Source organism: Zalophus californianus, chromosome 4, assembly GCF_009762305.2.
Source record: "Zalophus californianus isolate mZalCal1 chromosome 4, mZalCal1.pri.v2, whole genome shotgun sequence".
In the NCBI taxonomy this organism is placed as follows: Eukaryota; Metazoa; Chordata; class Mammalia; order Carnivora; family Otariidae; genus Zalophus; species Zalophus californianus.
The window spans coordinates 47,980,795-48,007,966 of NC_045598.1; the positions used below are offsets into that span (position 1 = coordinate 47,980,795).

Sequence of the window (27,172 nt, forward strand, 5' to 3'; positions counted from 1 at the left end):
ATTACTTTTCCTATAACAAAATGCTTAGAGAAGTGGAAAGATTTTCCAGATGGCGAACTTCTCCGTCAGTGGCTCTAGGAATGCTATACCCATATTCTCTCACACCTCTGAGTCTTTGCTTAGGTTTTGTTCTGCCTGGCAAACTTACGATTTCGTCCTTCACTTGGGAAAACTTACACTAATTCTTCAAGACTCCAGGAAGCCTTCTTTGACTTTCTCCATTGGGTATTGATTAGGCTCCTGCCCTTTGTCCCCCATGGCATCCCCCCCTTTCCTCTACCTTGGAATTTATTACAGTATATTGTACCTTGTTTATCTCTGTGTTCCTAATGTCTAGGGCACTGCTTAGCATCTAACACTAACCACCCAGTAGATCTTTTAACCGATGGATGGGTGATGAACAGATGAATGAATTTACCAAATCATTTATCATGCTATTTTGATTGTTGTGTACGTCTGACCAACAGTTCCATTCTAAAGTAAAGATCTCCTGCAGACCAAATGTAAGTTCATTTCTCTTCCCCATTGTGGAAAGGGAAGTTTGGAGTATTACCCCTCCTTTCCACCCTCTAGCCACCCCTCAGCTGCAGTCCTGTTACCTTGAGTCACAGCTTGTTTTGTGTGTGCAGTGAAGGCCCCAGATGGAGGCAGGAGCTCCTCCTGGCCTCTCTACTGTGTCTCTGTGTCTTGAGCATAACCCTTGGAGCTGCTTCCTTTACCCTGCGAGAGAATCCAGGGCGTATGTACTGAATCCAACAGCCTCTCTTTGGAATATTTATACCAGGGGCCCTGTTACGTTCGGACCAGATTTCTACCAGCCTTTGAGCAGTGTGGACCGTGTTGTCAGCTGTTGTGAGGGCATCTTTTGTGGATTTTCTCTCCAGGGTTGTCTGCCCATAAACTGGGCTTATAACTAAGTATTCGGAGTGTTGAGGCTGGTGCCTTCATCTACCTGGACAATGAATCCTTTCCTTATCATCTTTGCATTTGCATATTTGATTTATGCCAAGTATGTACTGTATTCTTTTCATTTTATAGTCCAACGAAGTAATTTTAAAAAGTAGACCTCCCCCATATAAAAGGACTTGGTCAGATAACTAGTAACATCTAATAAATGTTGGCTATTATTATACTATGTTTTGTATTTTGCTTTATGGCTTATGGCAGACTTTGATGTATATTTTCTTTATTTGACCTATGACATGGTCTTGTGGGATAAATATTACTATTTGCCACATTTTACAGGTGAATACACAAGACTCAAAGAAATGAAATGCTTGTGCACAGGGATTAGGATTGGGTCCCCTTCAGTGAAGGTTCTCGTGGTTCTAAATCATGTCTTGTTCCTTCTCCTTTGGGTTGATGGATTTTTAGGTCTATAAGAGCAGGGACCAAATCTCTCTATCCATACCTGGTAGTTGTCTCCCCAGAGCCAAACACAGTGCTTGCATTAAAATTGTACTCAATAAATGCCTGCTAAATGAGCTCACGTTGCCTGGTCCGAGCCACACATTTGGCTGTAGCAGGAAGGCCCATGTGCCCAGCATTTCTGCTGCCTGTCTTCCTGACCACTGTGTAGGGATGTCAGCTACATCCAGCCATTTTTAATGTAACCAGAGGCAAGAACAAGATTGCTAAGTTCAGCTGCCTTTATGCCTAGGTGGGATGATTCAATGTAAAACAAAAATTGGACAACATTCTTTTCTTATTGTGGCTACAATGCCACTCTATGAGCTTTAGAAAAGATATGAAGAAAGACCGTGCATTTAATGTGTGTCGTGATAGAGGAACTCGTTGGCACAATCCGCCTTGTGGAAGTGAACTGTAACCTTGGAAATCTGGAGACTCAGGGTAGGTAGATGTTGATTGAGGCAAGAGAGGAGGCAGGCCAGAAGTCAGGAAAGATGCTAGATGGGATTCTTCTGGAAAGATAAGTCAATCTCATTTTCTCTGTATATACAGCTTGGTTTTACTCTTTTTTTTCTTTTTTTTTTGGTTCAAAATGAGAATAGCTGTTCTGTCTTATAGGGACATACTCATTTAATCAGTGAAACAAACTTTTGGCTGGCAACTACTATGTAGAAGATGCTGTGCTTGGGGTTGGGGAGATAAAATGGAAGCTAAAAATCACAAGTTGCTCCCAGGTCTAAGACCAAGTGCAAGAGGCTGTGAAAGCCATTTTCCCCCGACATTTTATGATCATAATCTTTAAACATACAGAAGAGTTGGGAGAATTTTAATCATAAATACTCGGAACCATCACCTGGATTCTGCCATTAACATTTTACTTGCTTTATCAGGTATATGTCCATCTATTTGCCCTTCTATCCATCATCAGTCCTCCTTAAGTTTTTTCAAGTTGAGACATTGTTACATGTACAAAAGCAGTTTGAAATGTGTTCACCTTATTGAGATACTTACTAAATTCTATTTAAGGTATTTACCCTGTTTGATTGCTGTCAACAAACATCATCAACACTAGCACTAGAATTTATTAGATATCTACCATGTGCTTTTAAGTTTGCTATCTGACTTAATGCTTATGAAAGTCCTGTGAGGTGGACGTGATCACTTACTTTGCAGATAAAGAAGGTGAGGATAGAGGAAGTGAAGTAGATAACCACTTACTGACTGATGGTTCTGGCAGGGCTGGAATGGAAACCTGGGTTTTCTAACTCCAGGAAATGGGTTTAAAAAGAAGTTTTAGAGGTTAGCTGGTCAAACTCCAGCCTTTATCAGGCACGGTCCCCCATCTTCTCTACAGATGAAACACCTGGGTAGAGAGCTAGTTCTCATAGTTCAGGTTGCAAATCTCAGATAACAAATTTGTCTGACTGAAATTTTGAAGTTAAATATGAACTCTAGAATAAAAAATAATCAAAGTCATCCTAAGTTAGACTCCCAATTAAAGGATCATGCCTGAGACCCTCCACTACACAAGTTCCAACCCGTTCCTCTTTGTCCGTGCTCTAGCACATTAGTTACCTCTTAAAGAGCTGGCCTTTTCCTCCCCTTTGCATTCACCTTAAAGTGTTTGTAGTTCAAAAAAAAATGAGTGAATGATTTAACTAGTTCCTTACCTCTTCTGAACCCAGGGGTCCTGGAGGCACCTCTGCAGCTGACCTCACTCAAGGGTTATCTCTGTGCATCATGCTGTGGCCACTCTGCTGGCGGAATGATAAAGTCATTCAGGGATCTCCTTAACACCCCACGTCTCCTGAATCCTTCCTATATGGAGAGGCTACGGATTAGGTAAAACTTGGTAATAAAAAGTCTGATCTCAACTCTACAGCCCCATCAGTACCCGTCCCCACACCCTCTTAAAAAGCTGCTTTAGTTTGGCTTCCAAGCTTTGTAATCTCGACAGTCAGTGTCTTCTGGCTCAAAATATGCAAGACTAGGGAGTGCTCAGAGGGAATGAGCAACCTGCCCGAGGAAGTGGCTCTGCCCTTCCTGGCCTCTGTCTCTCATTAGGGCTTTGCCAGAGGGTCGGAACTGTGGCACAGAGACATTTTCTCCCAGTCATGCTACGTGTATAGCTATTGGAGCTTGCCCAAGTAAAGCAAAGCAAGCAATTAGGAAATAAGATCTTTTTGCCAATTAATTATTCATAATATTTTTACTAATAAGGATTTGATCTTCCCCAATATAATAATTATTATTACTTCACCATCGATGCGTGAAAATTATGGGTCATGGACTCGCACCAGTCCATGGTCTGGTATTTGGGAGCAGCTGGTCTCCGTGAGCACTGAAATTCTCCTGCAAAGCTGGCATTCTGTAGATCTAAGATAGATGAGAAGAGAATCAGGACCTGAGTGAACCCTACTGCAGTTGTCTTGGCATGAGTCCATGTGGTCTGGCTTTGGCTGAGGGTCAGAGACAAGCCCATGGACCTGAGAAAGAGGGTGAATCACTGTGCAAGTATTTATCGAGCACCTCCCTTGTCCTGGGAAGCGGCAACCGGACAGTAGTGTATTGGCCTTGGAATTCATGTGGCTGGGGTTTCACCCAGGCTTTTCACTTACTATCTGCATGATCTTGGGCAGTTCTCTTCACTATGGGCCTTAGGTTCCTGTCTATAAAATGGTGTTAACGGCAGTATTGTTTCTCTGTGTCTTAGAGGGGAGGGTATTTGGGAAGTTGTAGAGTGCTGGTATAATGATGTATTTCCAAATGATGAATATGATGGAAGTGGTTGGTTTGGGGAAAGAAAATTAGGCCTATTTTTCATATTCTTCCCTCTAGATGCAGCTGAGAAGGCCAAGAGTGAAGGGGAAAATTCACATTATTGTGAGGACAGGCAATTAACAAAGTGTGCTTAATCTTTAGGGACAACTTGGGTGCAGGTATTACTGTCCTGTTTGAACAGGTGGCAACAGGCTGAGAATATTCACCTCATGCAGCTCATGAGTGGTCAACCTGGGCTCTAACTCGAAGTTACTCAAGCATGTGCTCATAACAGCTCACAGACCAAGGATCGGGGAGAGTGGAAGAGCCTGGGAGAGAGTCAGTTCATCCTGAGATGCTCCAGAGCAGTCTCACTTACCCTATTACTGGTAACTTATGGGGTCTTCAGCAACAAACATGCTCAGGATGATGGCTCTGAGAATGAGTACATCTTTTAGAAGTGGTCTAAGAACAGTGTGTGCTCATCAGTTCCCACCAGAATCAATCAGGGACATTCATTCATTCAGCAAATATTTATTGAAAATGTACTTTATTCCAGGAACTCAGTAAAGTGCTGGGAATATAGCATAAGAGGCCCTATCCTCCAGCTGCTTCTGTTCTAGAAAAGGGACAGAAATGAAGAAATGAAGTCCCAGTGCCCTATAGGTGGGATGGCATCAGGTCTCTGTGGAGGTACACCCCAGTTAGGGGAGAGGAGTCAGGCGGAGGTGGTCTGTAGGCAGGGGCTGAGGTGGAGGGGAGCTAGTTAAGCCCTCTGGTGAGGTGGCTTGCAAAAGGCAGGCCGGGTAGGTGGAGTGGCACTGGGCAAGGTCTGCCCATCTGAGATGAGACCTCCGTGGGGCTGCAAGTACCCTTTGTTGGGAAGGCAATGAGTGAGTCAGTCAGAAAGCACCTTTTGAGCCCCATCTGTGTGTTTACTGCTATTCCTGATGGGAGTGTCCCATTTGCACATGGATAGAGCCACTGTACTCCAGCTACAGGCAGAGAAAGGCTGGGAACTCTCTGCCCCTCCCCCCTTTTCTGACACTCCCATCTCAAGGGCCTGAAGCTGAAACCCAGGGCTCACATGGCTGCTGTGTCCTCTCTGAGCAGAGGGGCAGTGTCCTCATTTCAGTTCCATCAGGACCAGGCTGGACAGCACCCCAGAGAATGAAGTGGTGAATGAACCCCTCTTGTCCAGCAGGGTGGGACCGAAGGCCAGGCAGGGGCTCTTGCCACCTCTCCCTTGGTGGGCGTGTGACTCAGAGGCGGTGACATCAGCCATGACTTCATTTGCCCAGAGGAGAGACGGTGTGCATACCGACAACGGGCTCTGGTTCCTGCCCTTCGTTCCCCATGGTGTGTCTCGTCAGGGACACTGCCACGGTCCTGCTGTTGTTTTCCACACATCTTCATTTTTGTTTTTTTTCTGTCTTATTTTATTCATTTCTCATGCTTAACCTGTTCATTTACTTTGCCCCATCTGTCCTTTCATTTTGTCCATCTTTTGCTTTGTCTTTATTTTCTTCCTTCCCTTTCTTGCACTTTCTCCTCCTCCTGTGTCAGAAATGCATATGGAAAGAGGTCCTCCTGCTTCCTGTGTCTTCTCTCCTCCCGGCTGCCCACATGGCGTTCTGTCCAAACCTTTCTCATACCGTACTCACAAACCACTCCCTGCCAGGACTGGCGTGGCTCCCGTTCTCTTCTGACCTCAGTGTCTAAGACAAATTCAGATTTCCTCTTACTATACTTCAGCATACATCTCTCAGGCTAAACTTCTCAGGATTTCTTTTCCATGTCCAGGGATACAGTTGATGCTTCTTCCTGAACTTTTCTCAGGCAGTTGGCGCCAGCTAAGTCACCCACCACCCCATCTCTCCTGGTCTTTGCCTTCTCTCCACACTGAGTTCAGACACTACCTCCCACATAACACTTTTCCTTGGCTGCTTGCCCACAACCATCTCTTTCTTTCATGACCATGCAGTATCCTTAGTTTATAACAGGTATTATTAAACTTGGGTTATTCTTTTTTTTTTTTAAGATTTTATTTATTTGAGAGAGAGAATGAGAGAGGGGAGGGGTAGAGAGAGAGAGAGGGAGAAGCAGTCTCCCTGCTGAGCAGGAAGCCTGACTCAGGGCTAGATCCCAGAAGATCCCAGGACCTGGAGATCATGACCTGAGTCGAAGGCAGACGCTTAACTGACTGAGCCACCCAGGTGCCCCTAAACTTGGATTATTCCGTACTATTTGTACATGACTGCCAAGTGTTTCATATGCAGACTCTGTTCCACTTACCCAGTAAACAACATGAGAATTGGGGCCAGTATACACCTGCCTTTCATGCATGGTCTTAGCACAGACTTGACCACAAACCGGGGCTGATAGACAAATTGTAGCATGGTCAATAACTATTTCATTTGAGAAATAATTGTTTCATGCTAACTGTAGAGATACAGATGAGAAAATTATGGTCTTTCCCTTAAAGGAGGTGACAGTCTAGTTGGAGAGACAGGCCCCCATATAATTTGAGAAGAGTAAGGATTGAGGAGGAAACTGACAGTTTCCTGTTTATTGGGAATGTGCCAAGATGGGCACATTAACATCTATCAGCTCATCGAGTTGAATCCTACTAACAGTACCGTGAACTAAACATTGCTATAGATGAACGTGAGACCTGTGGATAGTAGGCGACTCACTGTCCAGAAGGAACACAGATAACAAGGAGAAGAACCAAGGTTTGAAGCAGAACGTGTCTGTATCTAAGGCTCCTGCTGCTTCCTGAAGATGGAAACAGGTCACGCCACTGACATTCTAGTAATAAGAACAGTCATTTGAGAAGTGCTTACTCTGTGCCACATGCTCCAAACACTTCACATACAATTGCTCATTTGTTCCCTCAACAACTCGATGGTGTAGGTAGTAGTATTGTTCTCTGTAGTTATTACAGGACCAGGAAATTGAAGTGGAGAGTAGTTAAGTAGCTTTCCCAAAGTCCCACGGCTATGAAGTGTTAGAGCCCGGATATGCACCCTTGCAGTCTGGCCCTGGAGAAGAGTCAGCAGAATGTTCTGAGGCGCCCCCACGGAGAGCAGCATACTGCATTTTCAGAACTGCCACTGCATCAGTCCATTTGGAGAATCAGGGATGGGGGGTTGCTGATAGGTGAAGGTGTTGAGAGGTGAGGCTCAAGAGGAAGCTGGAGCCAGGTCACAGAAATCATATAGTGTTCAGTGCCCTCTACAAAGACCTTCACAAAAGGCACAAGAAATGTTCTATGGAAGGGATGTTTTCTGTGATGTTGAACTATTCTGCATCCACTGAAGTTACGGTCTTTTTCTATTAGTCAAGTTGTGAAAGGATTTCTCCGGTGTGGACCTTGTCTGTGCCTTGCAGGAAATGACAGACGAACTCTGTAACAGTGGGATATACCTGCCCAAATAAGACCCAGAGAAACGCCAAATGGAACAGTAAAGCATACATACCTGCCCTTTACGGGTTGGGGATAAGTAAAGTTCGGATTGAAGGAAATTTGGGGAAGAAAGAGGAGGGGGCATCCATGTCAGCCACCCTGGCCCTGACGCCAGGTTGTCCTCAGGTGTCCCGGAACACTGGCCATTTGATGGAGTGCTGTTCCCGCCTCAGCCCCCTCTGCAATGGTGCTTGGCAGCCATTCAGCACTGGGTTACACTGACCCAGGAATCCAAGCCAGGAAGTGAATGAATCCATTTTCCAATTAAAATGAAACTTCTCCAAAGACCTACTCACCCCAAGAAGAGAAATTTATCTTCCTGGCAGTCTGGTTTGGCTAGAATGTCTCTGCTCCTAAGACAGATGGTGAAAAGCCATTAACTTGAATGAGGAAAGAAAGACTGGGACAGTTCTTATTCACAGTCTCATTCATTTATTCATTCATTCCTTATTCCCATTTCCACAGACTCCTCTTTAGCTTGTACATCTCTGCTCACTTATTTATTCCTCCATTCAGCTAACATTATTCATCATCTATATAGCAGATACAATCCTAGGTCCTAGGTATAGAGAGATTTAAAAGAAGAAAAAGTCTCCCCTCCACCCTCCACCCCCTGCCCCCCACCTTAGAGTTTTCAGTCTAGTGAAGGAGACAGACCCATGAATGGGTGTGACGGGAGGTGCCATGATAGGGATATTCACAGAGTATTATGGCGGTATAGCATGGGACCACCTTACTCAGGGGAAATCAGGGAAGAGTGTGTGGAGTGGGTAATACCTAAGTTGAGTACAGAATGATGAGTACATGTTGGCCAGGTTGAAGAGGGGAGGGTATTCCAGGTAGGATACACTAGGAATCAAGATATAATGGTAAGAAAAAGCACAGTGTATGTGGGTGATTCTAGTATAGTATCTCAGAGTGATCAGAGATGAAGCTGGTGGGTAAGACATGGGTTGTATATGCCATGTTAGTGGATTTTATTTTTTAACTCCAAAGGTAGTAGAAAACTTTGAAGGGTACAAAGTATACTAGATTGAAAGCTCCCTGTAGGTGGGAGCTGTGTTTGTTGTTTGCTTGTTTCCCTAGCACTGAGCATAGTACCTGACATGCAGAAGATACCAAATAATGAATGAATGAGTGAATGATTTATATAATCAAGTGTACATGTTACATAGGCGATTGTGTTCTAATCGGCTGTGTAGATGGTGGGAATCGAAGGGGGAGAGATTTGAAAGTTAGCCACTGTATCAGTTGGGTTGATAACAAACCACTTCAAAACTTAATGGAAAAACCAACCATTTATTTACTTCGTAATTATGCAGGTTGCTGATTTGGGATGAGTTAAGATAAATGATCTTTCTGGTCTCTACTTAGTCAAGAGTAGAGTAGGTTTCCTGGGTAGGGTTTTGGTCTTGGCTTTGCTCAGCTCTCTTGCATGTCTGGAGCCTTGGCTGGGGTGGTTCATTTCTGCTGCACGCGTTCTCTCGTCGTCCAGTAGGCCGGCCTAAACTGCCTCACCAAGCAGCACTCCACTCCAAGAAGACAAGAGCAAGGTATTTTGAAACCTCCATTCAGAAGTAACAAAGTGGCACCTCTGCTCCCTTCCACTGGTCAAAGTAAGGCCAGACCAAGTGAAGTGGTAGACAGACGGATTCACCTCTTGATGGGAAGAGCTACAGGGTTATATCGCAGAGGGCATTAATACAGGGAAAGGAAGAATTGTGGCCACTTGTAGAGTATGCCGTAGATATGATAGCTGTAACCTAGGCAATAGAATGTGATGGACTGAAAATAGGATAGTGATCTAAGATGTAGTGTGATGGTTAATTTTATGTGTCAGCTTGACTGGGCCTCAGAGTGCCCAGACATTTGTTCAGACATCATTTTGAGTGTATCCAAGAGGATGTTTCTGGATGAGATTGACATTTGACCTGGTAGATGGAGTAAAGCAGATTGCCCTCCCCAAGGTGGCCTCATCCAGTCAGTTGAAGATCTGAGTAGAACAAAAAGGCTGAGTAAGAGGGAACTTCGCCTACCTGACTTCCTTGAGCTGGGACATTGGTTTTTTCCTGTCTTTGGACTTGGACTGGTTCTTTTTGGGTCTTGAGCTGTTTTTGGCCTTAAGACTAGAAATTACACCATAAGTTCTCCTGGGTCTCAGGCCTTCGGACTCAGATTTGAACTTCTGGGTTTCCAGCTTGTCTACTGCAGATCTTGGGACTTCTCAGCCTCTATAATTGTGTGAGCCAATCCTTATAATAATTTTTTACATATACATATGTATAAGATTTCATATATATGAAGGAGATTATATATATACATATATATATATATATATATGTATATATAAAATCTCCTTTTGGTTCTATTTCTTTGGAGAATCCTGACTAATACTAATAGCGGGTGAAGTGTTGGGGACCTCTTCATGAATGAATTGGGATGGATGATTGGATGTACAAAATGAGAGAGAAGGGGAAGTAGAAGATGACCCTTTGGGTAACTGGAGCAACTGACATAGAAATCAAGGCAGAGGAAAACATTTGGGGAAAAACCACAGATTCTGCCTTGCACGTGTTGAGTTAGAGGTGCAGTGGAACATCTGGGAGGCATGTCTCAGAGGAGAGTGTGGAGTTTGAGATTTGGCGAGTCATCTGACTTGTTGGTTGGAGCAGTGGGAGTAATTGAGATTGTCTAGGCAGCATGTGAACAGTGAGAACATTTGGGTGAGGGAGGAACTCTGGGGGGCATCCACAATTAAAGGGCAACTAAGGAAAAGGTGCTCAAGAAGTAGATGGAAAAGCGCCTGGGTGGCTCAGTTGGTTAGGCGACTGCTGTCGGCTCAGGTCATGATCCTGGAGTCCCGGGATTGAGTCGTGCATTGGGCTCCCTGCTTGGCAGGGAGTCTGCTTCTCCCTCTGACCCTCCCCCCTCTCATGTGCTCTCTCTCTCTCATTCTTTCTCTCAAATAAATGAATAAAATCTTAAAAAAAAAAATACTGATTTGTTTCTGAAAATGTTAAAAAAAAAAAAAAAAGTAGATGGAAAAGCAATGAGAAGTGATCCAGGAGAATGAAGTATTAGGGAAAACCTCCTCATCTCTTCACTGGTCCAGATCTGCTTTCTTTCACTTCTGTTCAAAACCTTCTTTCCCATGCCAAGGCCTTCTCTTCATATTAGGACCCCATCCATCCCTCCTTCCCATCAACAGTACCACCCACGAGGAATTGTGTTGTCTAGATCACCATCTCCTTTCCTCCTGGTGCTTCTGCATTTTTTTTATGTTTCTGGGAGGTGGGCACCTGAACTAGTCCTGGGCTCATCATTAGTGATCTACATTTTAGTCTGCTTTGCACTTATCTGTGCATAACCTTAGGACAGGGTGCTCCCTTTCTGGGTTTTAGTTTCTCAACCTGCAAGGTGAGGTTGATTGCTTCCTGCCTTCCCTGCCCTACAGAATTACACAGAGCAGATGAGCTCATGCATGTCAAAGTGCTTTGAAATACATGGAGCTCTGTAGCAGTAATGAGGGTGAAACTTGTTGACTTATCAGGCACTCTACATCATTTCATTTATTTCTCACAACATCCTTTGAGATAGATGCTAGTAATATGGCACTTGAGGAAACTGGGGCTTAGAGAATTAATTTGCCTAAAGCTACACAGCTGGGAAGTGGTGAGGCTAGTAATCAGACTCAGGTCTGCCTGACTCCAACATTCTTAGAGCCCACATTCCACAGCCTTGTTTTCCTAATGCATGTGGTGGTATCACATTCCTGGCAAAGTCAGCTTTGCTCGATATAATCAGTTTTCATGAAAATGATAACTTTTTTTTTTTTATGGTTGGGAAATCAACTATAGTGTGGGCTATAAGTTTGCCTTTCTGTACAACCGTAGGGCTCTAGGGGAGATGGTGGGGGAGGATGCTTACAAATCTAGTTCCTAAAAATTAATTTAAATTATACAATGGAATTATTTCATTTCACAAATAAGTTCTATGATGGTACAGTTAAACAAATCCCTCTCTAATGGGGGCTGTCCTGTCAATTCAGATTTTGTTTGTTGGGTTTCCTTCTCAATGGCATAGATGGTTATTCGACTTGACCTCTAGGCTTCTGCTCACATCTCTTCCCCACAAAGACTTTTCTGGCTACTCCAGCCCCAAAGCTCTTTCCCTCCTCTGAACCTTGTCTGTGATTACTCATTAGAGGCAAATATATGGCCTACACAAAATATTATGATAAAGTTATGAGGCTGACTCACCAAACCTTGGTATCAGGCTCATTACATTATTGTCATACATCATCATATTAATTACCTTTTCCTTTGTGCACATCTTTCTCCAGTCCTGCTGTAATTTTCTTTTGAAAGAGCCTGACTTTAAATTTCTTTATACCTCCCGAAACTTTTTGCATCTTTTTTTTTCCCCCATGTGTGAGCTGGTTCTTGCCCTCTGGGAATCTGTCATTTTGAGGCGGATTTTGGCACATGTTTATATAATTGGGATACAGCGGGGCCCTGGAGGGATTCAATGAAAGGATGGCATTTGAGTTGGATTTGAATCAAAAGGTAGAAGTTTGGTTATGGGAGAAGGTGGGGAAGGCAATCCAAGTAGAGGCACGAGCCTCCATACAGGCGTGGAAATGTGGAAGGAGCATAATGCATTTGGGCAAGTGAAGGAAATGAGGTGAGTGCTGGGTGCAGCGCACGAGGAGATGAGACCGGAAGGATTCATCATTATAATGGCCAAGCTGGAGCCAGGGTGTTGAGTGTCCTGAGAGCTATGCCAAGGAGTTCAGTGATTCTAGGCCATAAGAAACTGTCGGATCATTTTAAACAAAGGAATGCAATGGTAAGTTTTCAGTTTTTATATGCCTCTAGTAGCACAAACCTCTCAGCGTTATCTGCCTGTCTGACCAGAGATATGTCTGGTGTTTGGTCTCTTCTTTGTGGATGGGAGTTTGAAACACACAATTGTTTCATTCATTCTGGGAGGTTTCTGGCTGCAGATTATGACCCACTCTATGTTTTCAGCATCATTTTTCTTTTAAGAATGACATTGAGGATTACATTTCCTCCTGAAACATCTTTCTTCTCTGGCCTATCAGTCCGTGCCCTAATTTGGAGTCTATGGTACAGAGTGAGGATAAGGCTTTGCTTTTTCATTGAAAGTTATGCTGGAAAACAACATTGTGAGTACTTGGGCTGTTCAGGCAGGATCATTTAGTGGGTGGGGAATTAGGGAACTCTGTCCCCTCCCTTTTGTTCACTGCACACAGCAGATAGCCCAGACAGAACCTCTTTGCAATTCATAATAAAATCCTTGGATGATCCTGTTTTAGCTGCTCATCCCTACCTTCTCATGCTGCTCCTAGACCCCAGTGTCTTCCGACACACCCTGCAGGACTTGCTTCATGTTCCCCATTAGTTCCTTCAGCATTGAGAAGCCGGGAGATACCTCACTTCCTCCCTGGACACACAGAGAGAGGGCAAGGGAGAAAGTTCCATCTCACTGCTCCGAGGCTGGCAGGGCGGCTGCTGCCTGGCTCTGAATCTTGGCTATATTGCTCTATCTCCACCCTCTGCTGAGACCCGCAGCTGTGTGCACTTTGAGTTGTAGCCTCCTCCCAAGAAATGCTGTGGTTTTATGAAGTAATAGATGATTAAAAAAAAAAAAGTAAGAAGTTGTTCTCTTTGGTTGCTTTCAAGCCTGGGGGATTGCTTAGCTCAAAGGATTCTTATTGGAATGCAGAAGCCTTTAGTGCCAAGTCATACACCCCAAATCACAGCGGATTCCTTTTTTTTTCTTGAAAAGACTAGTTTTTGTTAGTTGCTTGGTAACTGGAAGATAGGCTTAACTCATTCCGCACAGAGAAGTTCTAGTGTGAACTGGCTTCAGCTGTCATGTGATGAGATACAGCTAAAACTGGTGTGTGTTGAGGGCCTGCTCTGTGCTTTCTCCGCCCCGTACACCATCCGTGCATGGAAGGTGTTATTAGGTCCACAGAAGTTAAATGAGCTGTTCAGGTTTGGAAGTGAAATCTCGGAAATTTTTTAAATTGTGGTCAGAAATGTGTTTGGAAGGGCTTTTGCTTGTTTTCTTCTGTAAAGGATGGCAATAGCTTCCATCATGATGTTCCTCAAAGGCCAAACCCCACATTTCTGACGGGTCTGGGAGCCTCAGGATGGTGACTGTGGCATAGTGGGAGAAAGGAGCACTCACTTTAGAGGTAGAAGGCCTCTGTGACTTTGGCCTAAGCCTTGTCTGAAATTGTTTGTATGTCTTTGAGACTGCTGTATATTCACCTACACACCCCTGAACCGCCCTGAGAGTCACATGTGATCAGGCATGTGGGGGCTCTCTTATGAGCTGTGGAGGAATACAGGAGGACAGTCACAGGCCCGATGGTTCAAAAAATAGAATTAATTCAGTAAGATTGAGGCCCTCAGCTGGGACTGTGTACTGGCTGGGGAGTGGGAGGGAAGGAGAGATTTTCCCACAGAACTGGATTAAAAATCCATCCATGGGGCTACGTGCTCTTGGCCCATCTGGCATTCGATGACAAAGCACTTGTGAATCATGTAGCCCAACATAAGAACAGCATGGGATCCTTACAGATAGTCTGTCAGCATCTCAAAGTAAGAGATCAGGCTTTAGGAGATATTCCCTCTCATCCCTGTAAACTCTGCCCCCTTCTCTTTGCTGGCTAATCTCCAGACTGCTTTTGTAGAGAAAGCAGGGACCATATCGCTCTCTCTTCCTCCAAGATCATGTGTGTTCTTAAGGATACCGCATACTTCTATTTAGATGATTCTGGTTTCTCATCTTATAGACAGAGTTTGGACTGGGGTCTGCGGCTTTGGTAGATGAAGCTGGCCCGGTCTCAAGAAGAAATGATGTTCCCTGGCTGCCTCACGCCTCCTACCACAGTGTGTCTCTTTTTGGCAAGAAGCTTGAAGTTCTCTTGGAGACATTTGCTCGGGTCCCATTGTCCACAGTGGCTGTCTGCATGGCTCCAGGCTGAAAGCTCTCATTATGTGAAATCTTTAATGACCATATACAAGATCTAACAGAAGCAGTTGTTTTCGGAGTTTAGGAACATTGTTCAGCTTTGGCTTGAAGTGCTGGTTGTTGCTACTGTGGTTTGGCGGTTCATTTCTGGTGACTTGGCCTTGGGCTTCTGGAGCCCGTGGGAGGAGGCTGCCTTTTCTCCTTCTCCCTAGGAACTGATTGCCGAAACCACAGAGCACAGGGAGAGATTTCGGGGGTTGCCCCGAAGACAGACTAGTAGGTTGACTCACACAGCTTCAAAGGCTACCATTTTCCTGATTGTGACCCTTTTTAGGGTCTGAAGATACAACTGGTTTATAGCTGTGTTAGGCACATTTAGTCAGCTGTGAGTTTTGCCTTGCTTGCCGTGAACATGTATGGGCGTTCAAAGAGAAGCTTAGCCCTTTCTAGATGTAAGCTCTCAACCCCAGTGCTTAGGAATTTAAAACAAATAAACAACAACAGTAATGGAAAATGGGCTTCACACTGTCATTTACTTCTGAATCCTTTTGGTATTACTGTTGTTTTAATGGGACCCTGGACCTGGGATTATACTCAGTTTCTCTGTCATGCACATAGATAGTTCATATAGTAGTGATAGGGAAGGAGGAAGTAGGAAGAACTCAGAGAATTTGAGGGCAAATGTAGATAAAGGCCAGTCATATGTCTATAAAGTAGATGTAATAACACTCAGAACTTTCCCTCATTCAAAGGAGATAACACAGGTGGAATCCATTTCTAAACTCTGAAGCATTCTTCACATGAAAGAGATTGGAAGGTGAAAGTGAGCAGTTTGTCTCGTTGTCCAACAAATATTTATTGAGTATCTGCTGTGTTTCACCCTCTCGGATACTGGAATATATCTCTTGTGGAACTTCTTCACGGTGGCCCTAAGGTTCCCCAAGATACTCTGTGCTTATGATACATTCCTTTTATTGTAGCCTCTTGGGAAGGGAATAATTGAAACCAGGACTTGGAGAGTTGCCTGGATGGTAGGAGACCTTTCTTGCTACTGCTTCTGTCTGCTTTACTCTTTTCTTTGCAAAGTTCTGCTTCTCTAGGTACTTGGCAGAAAATGTCCACTTTATAGTTTCCAAGTTTATCTCCCCTCATTCGTAGGCAGAAGTTAAATGACCCCATTTGGATCCTGAGTCTAACTTCTTTGGAGAAGGAATCTGATTGGCTCAATTAGGTCACATGTCCATCCCAGGGCCAGTTAAGTGTGTAAGGCCACTGGAGTCAGGTAGCTTCTATCTCAGGGCTAACAGTCCAGTCCTTTGGAGGGAAGGAGAGGAGAGAGTTGTGGGGTATATCATAGTGCATAAGATTGACAAGGTCCTTGACATTGTAGAGCTTACATTCTCACAGTAAAGAAAGAGAGTACACAAATAATTGTGGGGTAGTGTGGGTCGTATGAGACTCAGACCTACCCTGAGTAGGAGATCCTGGAAGGCTTCTTCAAGGAAGGGTGGATAGGGTTGACCAAAGGGGGCAGGTGAGTGGATCCTGGGAAGCAACAGGGTGGTGGGTGAGGAATCCATGTTCTAGACAGAGATGGCAGAGGAAAGAAAAAGCCCAGTGGCAAGAAAAAAAATCTGACCACTTTGGCAATGTGGAAGAGACTGGAAGAAACAAATGTTTAGTTATTTTATAAGAATAGCGTGGGGGGCGCCTGGGTGGCTCAGTCGTTAAGTGTCTGCCTTCGGCTCAGGTCATAGTCCCGGGGTCCTGGGATCGAGCCCCACATCGGGCTCCCTGCTCCACGGGAAGCCTGCTTCTCCCTCTCCCACTCTCCCTGCTTGTGTTCCCTCTCTCACTGTGTCTCTCTCTGTCACATAAATAAATAAAATCTTAAAAAAAAAAAAAAAAGAATAGCTTGGGTATGTGCCATTCTCTTTGGCTCAGACTGGAAGTTCTTTGAAGGCAGGGACCAACTGTTCTCCTGCCTTTGGAACCCATTGATGTGGGGAGAATTCTACATGGAAGAACACATTCCATTTCATGGGGTAGTTTCTTAGTGCAGTTTTCTTGCCAGCTTATAACTGTTCAGCTTTGAAACCTTGCTTTGTGTCTTGAAGTGTATCCTGTGACCCCTCACTGGGAAGATGGATTGCACATCCTCACAGAGTGTGCATCTTCCCCTCCAGGCTGGCCAAGGGAATAAAAAAGAAATGACCATTTTTGGAAGGATCAATAATTGCCAATTTTTCTTTCCTATATAGGTACTGCTTACATAGCATCCCCCCCCACCCGGCTCCCCGGCCCCCAGCCCCTGAACAGATGTTTTATGGGACACTGTTGGCTATGCTTTTGTTTGGAAAAATTTGAAACATTATTGAAAGAGGGGAGGGGTAGGGAAAAAAAAGCCCGTAATTGATTCTAATATATATTTAATTTGGCAGAACATGAGAGAGACTTGCTGGGATAAGGCGGGACATTTCTTTGATCTCCCAGACTTCTTATCGTGGAAGGCAACAGGTGTCTCAGCACGGTATGTTAATTACAAGTTGGATTTTATTTGCGCTCATCCATTCTCGGGTGTCTGGATATATATCGCTTTCTTAACTCGCTTTGACTGGATGTACTGTTTGTACATCTGCATGCGATTTTGCATACTTGAAACATCTTGAATCCATCTTCCACCTCCACTGCACATGCCCAAACACCATTGTTCCTATGAGGCCTGGAATGTTGGTATCCAAGGTGAAGACCGTTCATTAAAATTGGACACATTTGAAGGAGATGTGAACAGTCCATCATGAAATGTGACTGTTTTTCCAAAGGCACTTTTTAAAAACATGGTGAATAAAAGAAAAAAATTTTTTTTCGGCCCCTAAATTGAAGGCAAGAGATATGTTTTTCGAGGAAGCTGATTTTAACTGGATGAGTGGGTTGCTTTTTATATTAATGTACCTGAATCATTGCAGAGTGTAGAGGTCTATATGTTGAAGTCACAATATTTTTCAATAAATTATGGATGTTATAAATAAGTATGTGCTACATGGCAGAGGCAATTTAAAAAATACTTGGTGTGAAGTAGCAGCTGCTATAATTAACAGAATGGCCGTGTGTGTGTAATAGAGACAGGTTGAACGTGAAATCTCAATGTCTGCAAGTCTGTTGTCATCCTGACCTCAGGTTTCAGGGGGTACACAAGAGAGGCAGCAGGACAGGGGGAGGGATTTTCTCATCTTGAAAATGATTTAGATAATCTGTATTGAACAAATCTGTGAGGAAGACGATCATTTCCCAGAGGACAGGTAAACCTGTATAAATACATATATTTAGGGAGGCAGGTGTTGATCTTAAAGTCAACTCCTTCAGGGAGGGCTAAATCCTCCCCATTTTCCTTTTTATTTAAAGCTGAGGGAAGCTTGGAATAGGAGTACCATTTTCCCTGTGCTCTTCCTGTCTATCTCATTTTGTATGATTTGGACTTTTTCTTGGTAACAGTTGATAAGAGTTCAGTGTGAGGGGCTTCCAGAAAGGAGATAGTAGAGGGCGTGTTTCACAAGCACGCCATTCTTCATGTGAATTATTCTCCCCTACTGCTAGGGAAATGATCATTAGCCGCAGGTCTCAGGGAGTGGGGATCCACATGTGTATAAAAACAGCCTCAGCACACCTCAGATACTTACCCCTCTCTGGGGGAGCAGGCTCTGGGGGAGTGGTCTGAACTTGACTCCAGAAGGTACAGTTAGTCACTGTTGTACTGCTATCACCAATGGGGATGTCAGTGTGTGGGTGAAGATCTCATCTAGAGCATTCTTCTTTTGATGTGACATTAATTGTCTAAAGTTATTTCTAGAAGGACCTTTCTTTCTACCTTCGTGCAATAGTGAAACAACGATTTCCATCATTTTAGCCAAATGGACCTATTAGTCAAAGCAGTGCTAATAGTGTGGGTGTTGGCAATACCCCATTGGCCCACAAAATTTAAGGGCTCAAAAATAGAACTGCAGGGCACTTGGGTGGCTCAGTCGGTTAAGTGTCTGCCTTGGGGTCAGGATCAAGCCCCATGTCAGACTCCCTTCTCAACGGGGAGTCTGCTTCTCCTTCTCCCTCTCTGCACTCTCTCTCAAGTAAATAAATCCTTTTATAAAAAAAAAAAAATAGAACTGCAGATAGAGGAGGATCTTGCTTTCCTTCTCTTTTTCCTTATGTGTGATTCAACCCAGGGAGTTGACTTCTCTGGTTCTTCCTGATGGCACTGGATAGTCTACACCATTTCCTGGTGTCTGATGCCATATTAAGACAGCAAGGAGTGGGCTTTTGAAGCTAGCTCTGGCTCAGATTTCAGTGTGGTGGCATGCATACCTACTGTAGAGTCACAGTGTGATTTATAGTTCTCCATTCTGCCAGACATGAGATGTGTGACCTTGGGCATGTCCGTTCCTTCTTTGAACCTATCTTTAAAATGGGGGTCATGATACCTACCTTGAAAGCTTGTTGGGAGAGTCCTCTTAAAGCAGTTTTTCCAAACTAGCCTGATGACAGGAATCAGCTGACTCATTTGTTCAAAGCACAAGACCCCCAGGGCCTCCAGTGTTTAGCCTACTGAATCAGAATCTCCTTGGGATACCTGGGAATTTATAGGTTAAACAAGTACCCCAGGTGGTTGTATATGATCAGGTAATTTTGGGCAACACTGCTTACCAGAATATACAGGAAACTGATATGACTCTAAAGTACTTCACACCTGTGAGGGATTGGAAGTATTTTAAAACTTAATGAGCTCGGTAAATTTGAGAACAGGAGCTTCTTTTTTAGCCCATCAGAATGTGCCTGGGGGCTTCCATCCCCACCCACAACAGTCTGAAACCCTCAGGAAGCAGAAAGTTTAATGTTCAGAAATGATTTATTGGCCGTCCACTCTCCCCTGTCATTTTTTTTTTCTTATTGGCTGTGACACTCATGACTCATTCTGTTTTCATTAGTACAAATCTGCAATCCCCCCTCCCCCTGCCCGTTGCCCCGGACTCAGGAGCACCCTCAGAGGCCTTCTCTCCAGCTTCTGTCTCCTCGAGCAGAGCCTGTGGACCTTGGGAGAGGGAGCGTTTCTCTTGCGAGGCGGTTGCCCTCTCCCTGGCACCCCTGGCTCTTACACCTGTCTTTCTCTCCTGTTGGTTCCTCAGTCTCTCAAGTCCTTCTCCCTTCTCTATTTCACCCTGCACAATTAGGACAAAACAAATGAGCCCTCTGAGCTTTCTCGAGTGTAGAATTGGGACAATGACAGCACCCAATCTGGGGCATTATTGTGTGGGCTGACTGAGGTAACAGAACTTCCAACACATTGATGAGAAATTTTTTGAAGGGATTGGCTATTTTATTTAGTTCCCTTTCTCTATCGATTTTGGCGGAGAGTCTTTGCATTAAGTTTCTGGCATAGTGGAAAGAGGGAAATCCTTGTAGTCAGACTGACCTGGGTTCAGTGTCTCCATCGTGTACTGTCTACAAGAACCTGGGGTGAACTAGTTCCCCCACTGAGCCTCAGGTCCTTATCTGGATGTGTCCTCTTAAGGCCATTGAGGGAGTTAGAGGTATTGTACACACAGTATTACAACAGTGCATTGTTCTTTTAATAAAAAAATACCCATTGTCTGTCCCCTTTTCTAGAATAAGGGTGATGAGGGTCTGAGTTTGAATGTGCCTATACAAAAGACTTTGGGCAGTGAAACATGAACTTGGCATCGTTTGGGCCAAGGAGAGGTTCAGATTTGGTCTTTTTTTGGCTCTTACTATGATTGTTTTGGGAGGCTTTGGAGAAATGAGTGCCAGAAAAACTAGAGGGTGTTTTTTCTTTCTTTCTTTTTTTTGCTTTTTATTATTCTAGTGGAGTCAAGGCTAAAAAGTGATCAGATTTCACCTTGTCTTAAAGATTTCAGACTTGTTTTTGGCAGTGACATTGTGTAAGAAGTCCTCCTTCTCCTCTTCCCCTATTTGGCTTTGTCCTCCCCTTTTTGTCCACCCGCCTTTAGTTATTGTTCTCATTCCCCTAAATATGGTAGCTACCCTTGTTTATGTGGGTCACCGAGAAAGTCACCACCTGGCCTTTGATTAATTTGTAAATCAGCACCATTCTTTTCATTATATGAATGAAAATAATGATTGCTATTTTTGTTATTAATGCGATTGTTATTTTCAGGCACCTTCTCTCTATCTGTGCTAGGCGTATTAGCAAATATGAACCCCATTAGTCCTCATGACCATTGGTTACAGCAGGTGGTGTTATCACCATTTTGCAGTTCAGAAATTGAAGCTGGATGCTTTAGTGTTTTGCCCCGTTCTAACCCTTGAGTGGGTCACTACTCAGAATTTTGGTTACATGACAAATGGGAAGTCAGAAATTTGAACAATGCAATTTTGTATTATCAGACAAAAACATATTCATATATATAAATCCTCCCTCTAAAGAGATTTGAGATGACTGGTAATAGGATAAGATAAAAGGTGATAAAATATGTATGAAAAATCACAAAGGAGTGAAAATAGTACTAGAACAACTAAGATGAAGCTACGAACTTTGTAAAAGCTCTAAGATTCTTCATAATTACTAATAGATTTGTTTCCAAGCTTCCTAGTGGCCAAAGCAAAGATTAGAGCATTATCAAGATTAACTGAGTAAACAGATAAGAACCTTACTGCTGTTCAGGAGAAGTAGAACTCTTTCTAACACTGGAGAATGAGAGCAATTTCTCCTAGTTATCAAAGGTTCGCAGTATTCTATAAATTATTTAAAAGTGTGACTTAATAAGTTTAATTATAATTTCAAATACACTTTTTATTTTAAAACAGTTTTAGATTTATAGAAAAGTTGTAAAGACAGTATAGAAGAATTCCTAAATATTTGACACCCAGTTTCCCGTATTATTAATATCTTACATTAGTATGGTACCTCTGTCACAATTGATGGACCAATATTGAGACATTATTATTAACTAAATTCCATACTTTATTTATACAGCTTTAGTTTTTACCTAACGGCCAGGTTCCTATCCAGGATACCATAAATGTATATGGTTTAGTCATATCTCCTTAGGCTTTTCTTGGCTGTGACAGTTTCTCAACTTTGTTCTTGATGACCTTGACAGTTGTGAAGAGGACTAGTCATGTATATTATAGGATGGCCCCCTAATGGAATTTGTCTGATGTTTGTCTCATCATGAGACTTGGGTAGTATGTTTTTGGTAGACCACAGTACCATTCTCATCATATCACATCAAGGGTACACGCTATCAGTGTGACTTCATGTTGATGTTGACTTTGATCACCTGGCTAAGGTATTGTTTGTTAGACTTTTCCACCCTTAAGTTACTCCTCTCCTCCTTTTAGATGATACTTTTTGGAAGGAAGTCTCCATGCACAGTAGGCATGTAGGGAGTTATGTTTCACCTCTGTGAGGGCAGAGTATCTACATTTATTATTTTGAATTATTCTGTATGGGAGATTTGTCTGTTTTCAGTTCACTTATTTTCACTTCTTTGGACTAAAAGAAAGTGATGGCCAGGCTCTTTGAGTATAAGAGACACATTGGTAAGTTTGCTTTAGAACTTACTTACATGTTAGGCACTTGCAGTAATGAGCACTGGGTGTTATATGCAAGTGATGAGTCACTAAATTCTACCTCTGAAACTAATAATACACTATATGTTAATTAAATTGAATTTAAATAGAAAAAAAGAAGTTACATGTTAAAATTTCCGAGACTTTTCTATGGCCCATGAGACAAGGGAGCTGATTTATAAAATCTCAGGTTGGTTTTCCCCTTAGATTTCTTTATAGGATATGTTTGTTTATTTCCCTTCCCTTTCCTCTCCACTACAATGTACAATTCTGTGTAAGTTGTCAGTATTCTGTCCTCTACTTAAAGAGATGAATTTTATGGTTTTAAGAAACTGTAATCCCTATTAAAATTGCAAGTATTTTCCTGATTTGCTTGGTTCTCTATGTTTTGAAATTATAGGAGATATTATTGTACTGTTATTTTTTCATGGTTATTTGCTAATCTGTCAGGAGAAGATTCTGGTCAGGTTATTGATCCAGATCTGTAGTCATTTTCCAGATATAATCTCCAGTATCTCAAAAATAGTATCATATTTAGACTTATTCTACTGTGTTTCTGTTTTTTAAAAAAATTATAAATCTACTTGTATAATTTATTTTTTACTTCATATGGTAGTCTATCTTCCATATCATTAAATATAATCTCAAAACATGTTTTGGATACCTGTATAATATGCTACCCTATATCAGTATAATGTCTGTGTCAATTTTGCCAAGTTTTTAGGATTAAAATAGTATTTTATTTATTTTTTAAGATTTTATTAGAGAGAGCGCATGCACAAGCGAAAGAGAGAGCGAGAGAGAGTGCAAAATGAGAAGCGGGGAGGGGCAAAGGGAGAGGAGAAGCAGACTCCCCGCTGAGCAGGGAGCCCAACACTGGGCTCAATCCCAGAACCCTGGGATCATGACCTGAGCCGAAGGCAGGCACTTAACTGACTGAGCCACTAAGGTGCCCCCAAAATGGTATATTATTTTAACTTTCACTTTTTGACTATTAAATGCAGTAAATTTTTCATATATTTAGCCACCACTGGTTTTATTAATTTATGTCAATGTCAGTTATTATGTCTATTACTATTATAAATGTCAATTACTAATATTTATATTGGATTTTGGTGTTTTCTTAGATATTGGTGAGAACTCTATGTGATCTATCAAAAGGATTGAATTATTGTTTTGCTATTTTCCCCAGGTGTTATTTTTGAAAAAATTTTAAACCTACAGGAAAGTTTAGAGAATGGCATATTGAACACCATATCTTTACCGAACCTTCCTCAACATTTTGTTCCATTTGTATCTCAAGTGCTCTGTGTTTATTTTGCTGAACCATTTGTAAATGAGTTGCAGACATCACCTACTTCCTCCTAAGTTCACAACATGATCACCTAAGACTACTGACAATCTTCTATGTAACCACAGGGTCATCATTACACTTAGAACAATTAACACTGATCTTCATTATTTGAATTCCTAACAGGTATCCCTGTTGTTAAGGGTTCAAAGTGTCACTCACTCTTGATTGCCACTGGGCTTCTGACTGATAGACACTACATAAAAAGCATATTAGCTAAATGAAGAACGGAAACCTACCTCATTATTTCAGAAAATGACACTTTAACCTCTAATGTATAGAGCTTCTGGTATATTGGGTGGATAATGCAGCTCATAAGTGAGACTAAACCACCATCTATGTGTTCAGGTGAACATGTACGTATAGGGGGGAAGGCAGACCAAATATGTCAACCAGTTCTCTAGTTAAGTAACTGGGTCAGCAACATGAATGTAGACCATGCTCAGGTGTGCTTAACTGAAGCCAAAGCCTGCTGGTTGCACTTAGGCATAGAAAGGGAAGGAGTACGGTTTTTCTTTCCTTTCTTTTTTTTTTTTTTGAGGTTTTTATTTATTTGAGAGAGGGAGCACAAGCAGGGAGGAGGGGCAGAGAGAGAGGGAAAAGCAGGCTCCCCTGCTGAGTGGGGAACCCAATGTGGGTTCATGACCTGAGCTGAAGGCAGGCACTTAACTGAGCCACCCAGGCACCCCGGAAGGAGTGCGTTTGATGTTGTTCAAGGCATGGCTTGTCACCTGTCTTTAACACAGTCAGCCTTAAAACGTGTCTTAATATATTCCAGTCTCTCAGCCATCAGATGAGCCCTTACCCCTTTGGAGAAAATTAAATAAGGGCATGGGGTGCAGAGTCCGCTGTGCCTCCCTGGTGCAGCACTGAGTGAATAGAGAAGGCTGTGGCTGCCTCGTCCTCCCTGAGGGCTGAGACAGCAGCATGGCCGGAAGAAAGGAGAAACTTCCCACTCTTGGCCTGTGGTGACCTTCCTGCCATCCATGTCCCTTACTTAGTACTTTACTTCCTGATCGCCTTTTGTAGTTGCGTATCTAAGATAAGACTTGATTAAAAAAGAGTTTTGTTGAGATATAATTCACATCCTATGTAAGTCACCCATTTAAAATATACATACAGTTCAATGCTTTTGATAGATGGCATTATTAATTTTTATTGTAAATTGTAAAAATAAGTATAGCATAAAACTTACCATTTTAACCATTTTTAAGAGTATATAGTTCAGCAATAATTACATTCCTGCTGTTGGACAACCATTACCACTGTTTGTTTTCAAAATTTACTCTTCTCCCCAAACAAAAAACTGTAGACTTTAAGCAGTAGCTCCCCATTCCTCCCTTCCACCAGCCCCTGGTAACCTCTAATCTGCTTTCTGTCTCCATGAATTTGCATACTCTACATACCTCACAGAAGTAGGATCATACAATATTTGGTGTTTTGTGTCTGGCTTATTTTACTTAGCATTATGTTTTCCAGATACATCCATGTTGTAGTCTGTGCCAGAATTTCCTTTTGGTGGCTGAAGGATACTGCATTGTGTTCATATACTACATTTTACTTTTCCATTCATCTGTTGATGGACCCATGATGGATGATTGGGTTGTTTCTTCCTTTTGGCTATTGTAAATAATGCGGTGAACATTGAGGTATAAGTATCCATTTGAGTCTCTTGCTTTCATTTCTTGTGGGTATATACCTAGGGGTAAAATGCCTGCGTCATACGGTTAATCTGTGTTTAGCTTTTTGAGGAATTGCCAGATTTTTCCATAGTGGCTGTACCATTTTACATTCCCACCAGCAGTATATGGGGATGCCAGTTTTTCTACCTCTTCACCAATACTTTATTTCCTTTTGTATTTCTTTTTTATTTTAGCCATCCTTGTAACTATAGAATAGATTCTCATTATGACTTAAGGCTTGATTTTTTTAATGTTAGAAATGTGAATGAAAGTAAAATTGATTGAATTTAAATCATCCTAGAGATAACATTTTTTGGCCAGACCTTAGTTGAAACTGGATAAGGATTCTCTAGGAGTGTAATGAAATTAAAGAGTTCTGGGGGGAAAAAAATCACAGTTGTTCTTGACATGATGAATGCTAAGGCTCTTTGACTTGCATTGTTTTATGGCTCTACTGAAGGATGATTTCCAGAACAATGGTATAAAACAGTGCTTCTAGGTTCTAGGAAGAACGATTCAGTCCTCTCACATCAGCTTATTTTTTAGTATATCTCATAGTGCTGAGAAATGGCCTGTAAATATTAGCTGTTCTTTACCCTTATTTTTGGGAAGGAGAAGTGCTTTCACTGTCTACAGAAGAAGTATGATCTTTACCTCTTCACTGAGAAATAATAGAAATAATAGAAAATTTAAAAAAAATTGCTTAAACACAAGTGTTCATTCTTTTCTGTAAATAAATGGAGACATATGGAGTCTTGAGCTCTTGCATCAGCCCCGTGAAGTTATCAAGGACACTAGCTCTTTTGATATTTTCACTTCACCATCCTTAGCCCTGACTTCTATCCTCAAGGTCACCCCATGGTCCAAGCTGGCTGCTGGAGTCTCTGTTGTCCAGTCTACATTCTTTGTGGCAGGGAGAAGGAAGACAGGGGTGCGTAGAGAGGATGTTCCACATACCTGAGTCAGCCTTATTTAAACAACATTCATAGAAGATCTACCTAATCCTTCTGTTTGTATATCCTTGGCCAGCCCTCAGGTTTATGGTCAAGCTTAGTTTAATGGTGCCCAGACAAAATAGGCTTTTAGCTGGATGCATTGCTACCTGAATGAAATTGGGTTTCTCTTACTACTAAAGCAAAAAAAGAGAATTAGTATTGGGCAGGTAAAAAGATAATCGCAGAATTGTCATTTTGCAGGAAATTACATTGACCCCTATCTCAGATACCAATGTGTAATCCATCTATGATAGTGATCAGGAGGAAGTTGAGGATGGCTGAAGCCATGGGGGAAGTGGTATATGGTTTGAAGTAACTGTGGCTCACAATTTCTGTCATTCATTCATTCACTCATTCACTTATTCCTTGCATAGATATTAATAGAGCACCAAGAAGTACCCTCCCTCTAATCTAGAAGTAGGTAGGTACACATTTGTTTAAACTATTCAAATGTATGTGAAGGCTAGAGCCAGATACTCCTTAGCCCAAAGCTTTGCTCTGCCATTTATCAGCTGGGTAGATTTGGGCAAGTGGTCTTTGGGCAATTCATTTAATCCCTCTCAGTCCCAGGGTAGGTGTCAAGAGACCTCATAAAGGTAAGTATCCAGAGGCTGAAAGTCCAGGTAGGCAGGAGAGAATGGAATGTTCCGAGTCCATCAGGGGACAGGAGAGGGCTTCTCATCCATGCCTAACAGAAGCACCAGAGCCCGGGCACAGATCCTCTGCAACTGGGCCTTCTACTGTTGCCCTACACTGATGCTTGACTGTGGGATCACTGACTGTCCCTCTTTATCTGTCATGTTGAAACTCTGCAGAAGGATGAGTTTCTTTCTTCACTTTTCATCAGTAAAGTAAATCTGGACAGAAAAGGTTAAAAATCCCCACCTTTGTCCTT

The 27,172-nt window shown here is 42.6% G+C and overlaps 1 protein-coding gene across 15 annotated transcripts in view; it reads left to right on the top strand.

The window, feature by feature from the left end:
- Nucleotides 1-27,172, top strand: part of FGGY (FGGY carbohydrate kinase domain containing) — a 410,509-nt gene that overhangs the window by 45,350 nt on the left and 337,987 nt on the right. For 14 of the 15 annotated variants that reach the window (XM_027572804.1, XM_027572889.1, XM_027572878.1 and 11 more), the window contains one exon: nt 17,089-17,177. The exons of the other annotated variant lie outside the window; for it this stretch is intronic. In XM_027572804.1, the coding sequence (XP_027428605.1) occupies nt 17,089-17,177 (89 nt within the window). The remainder of the gene's footprint in view (nt 1-17,088; nt 17,178-27,172) is intronic. 15 annotated transcript variants of the gene reach the window in all.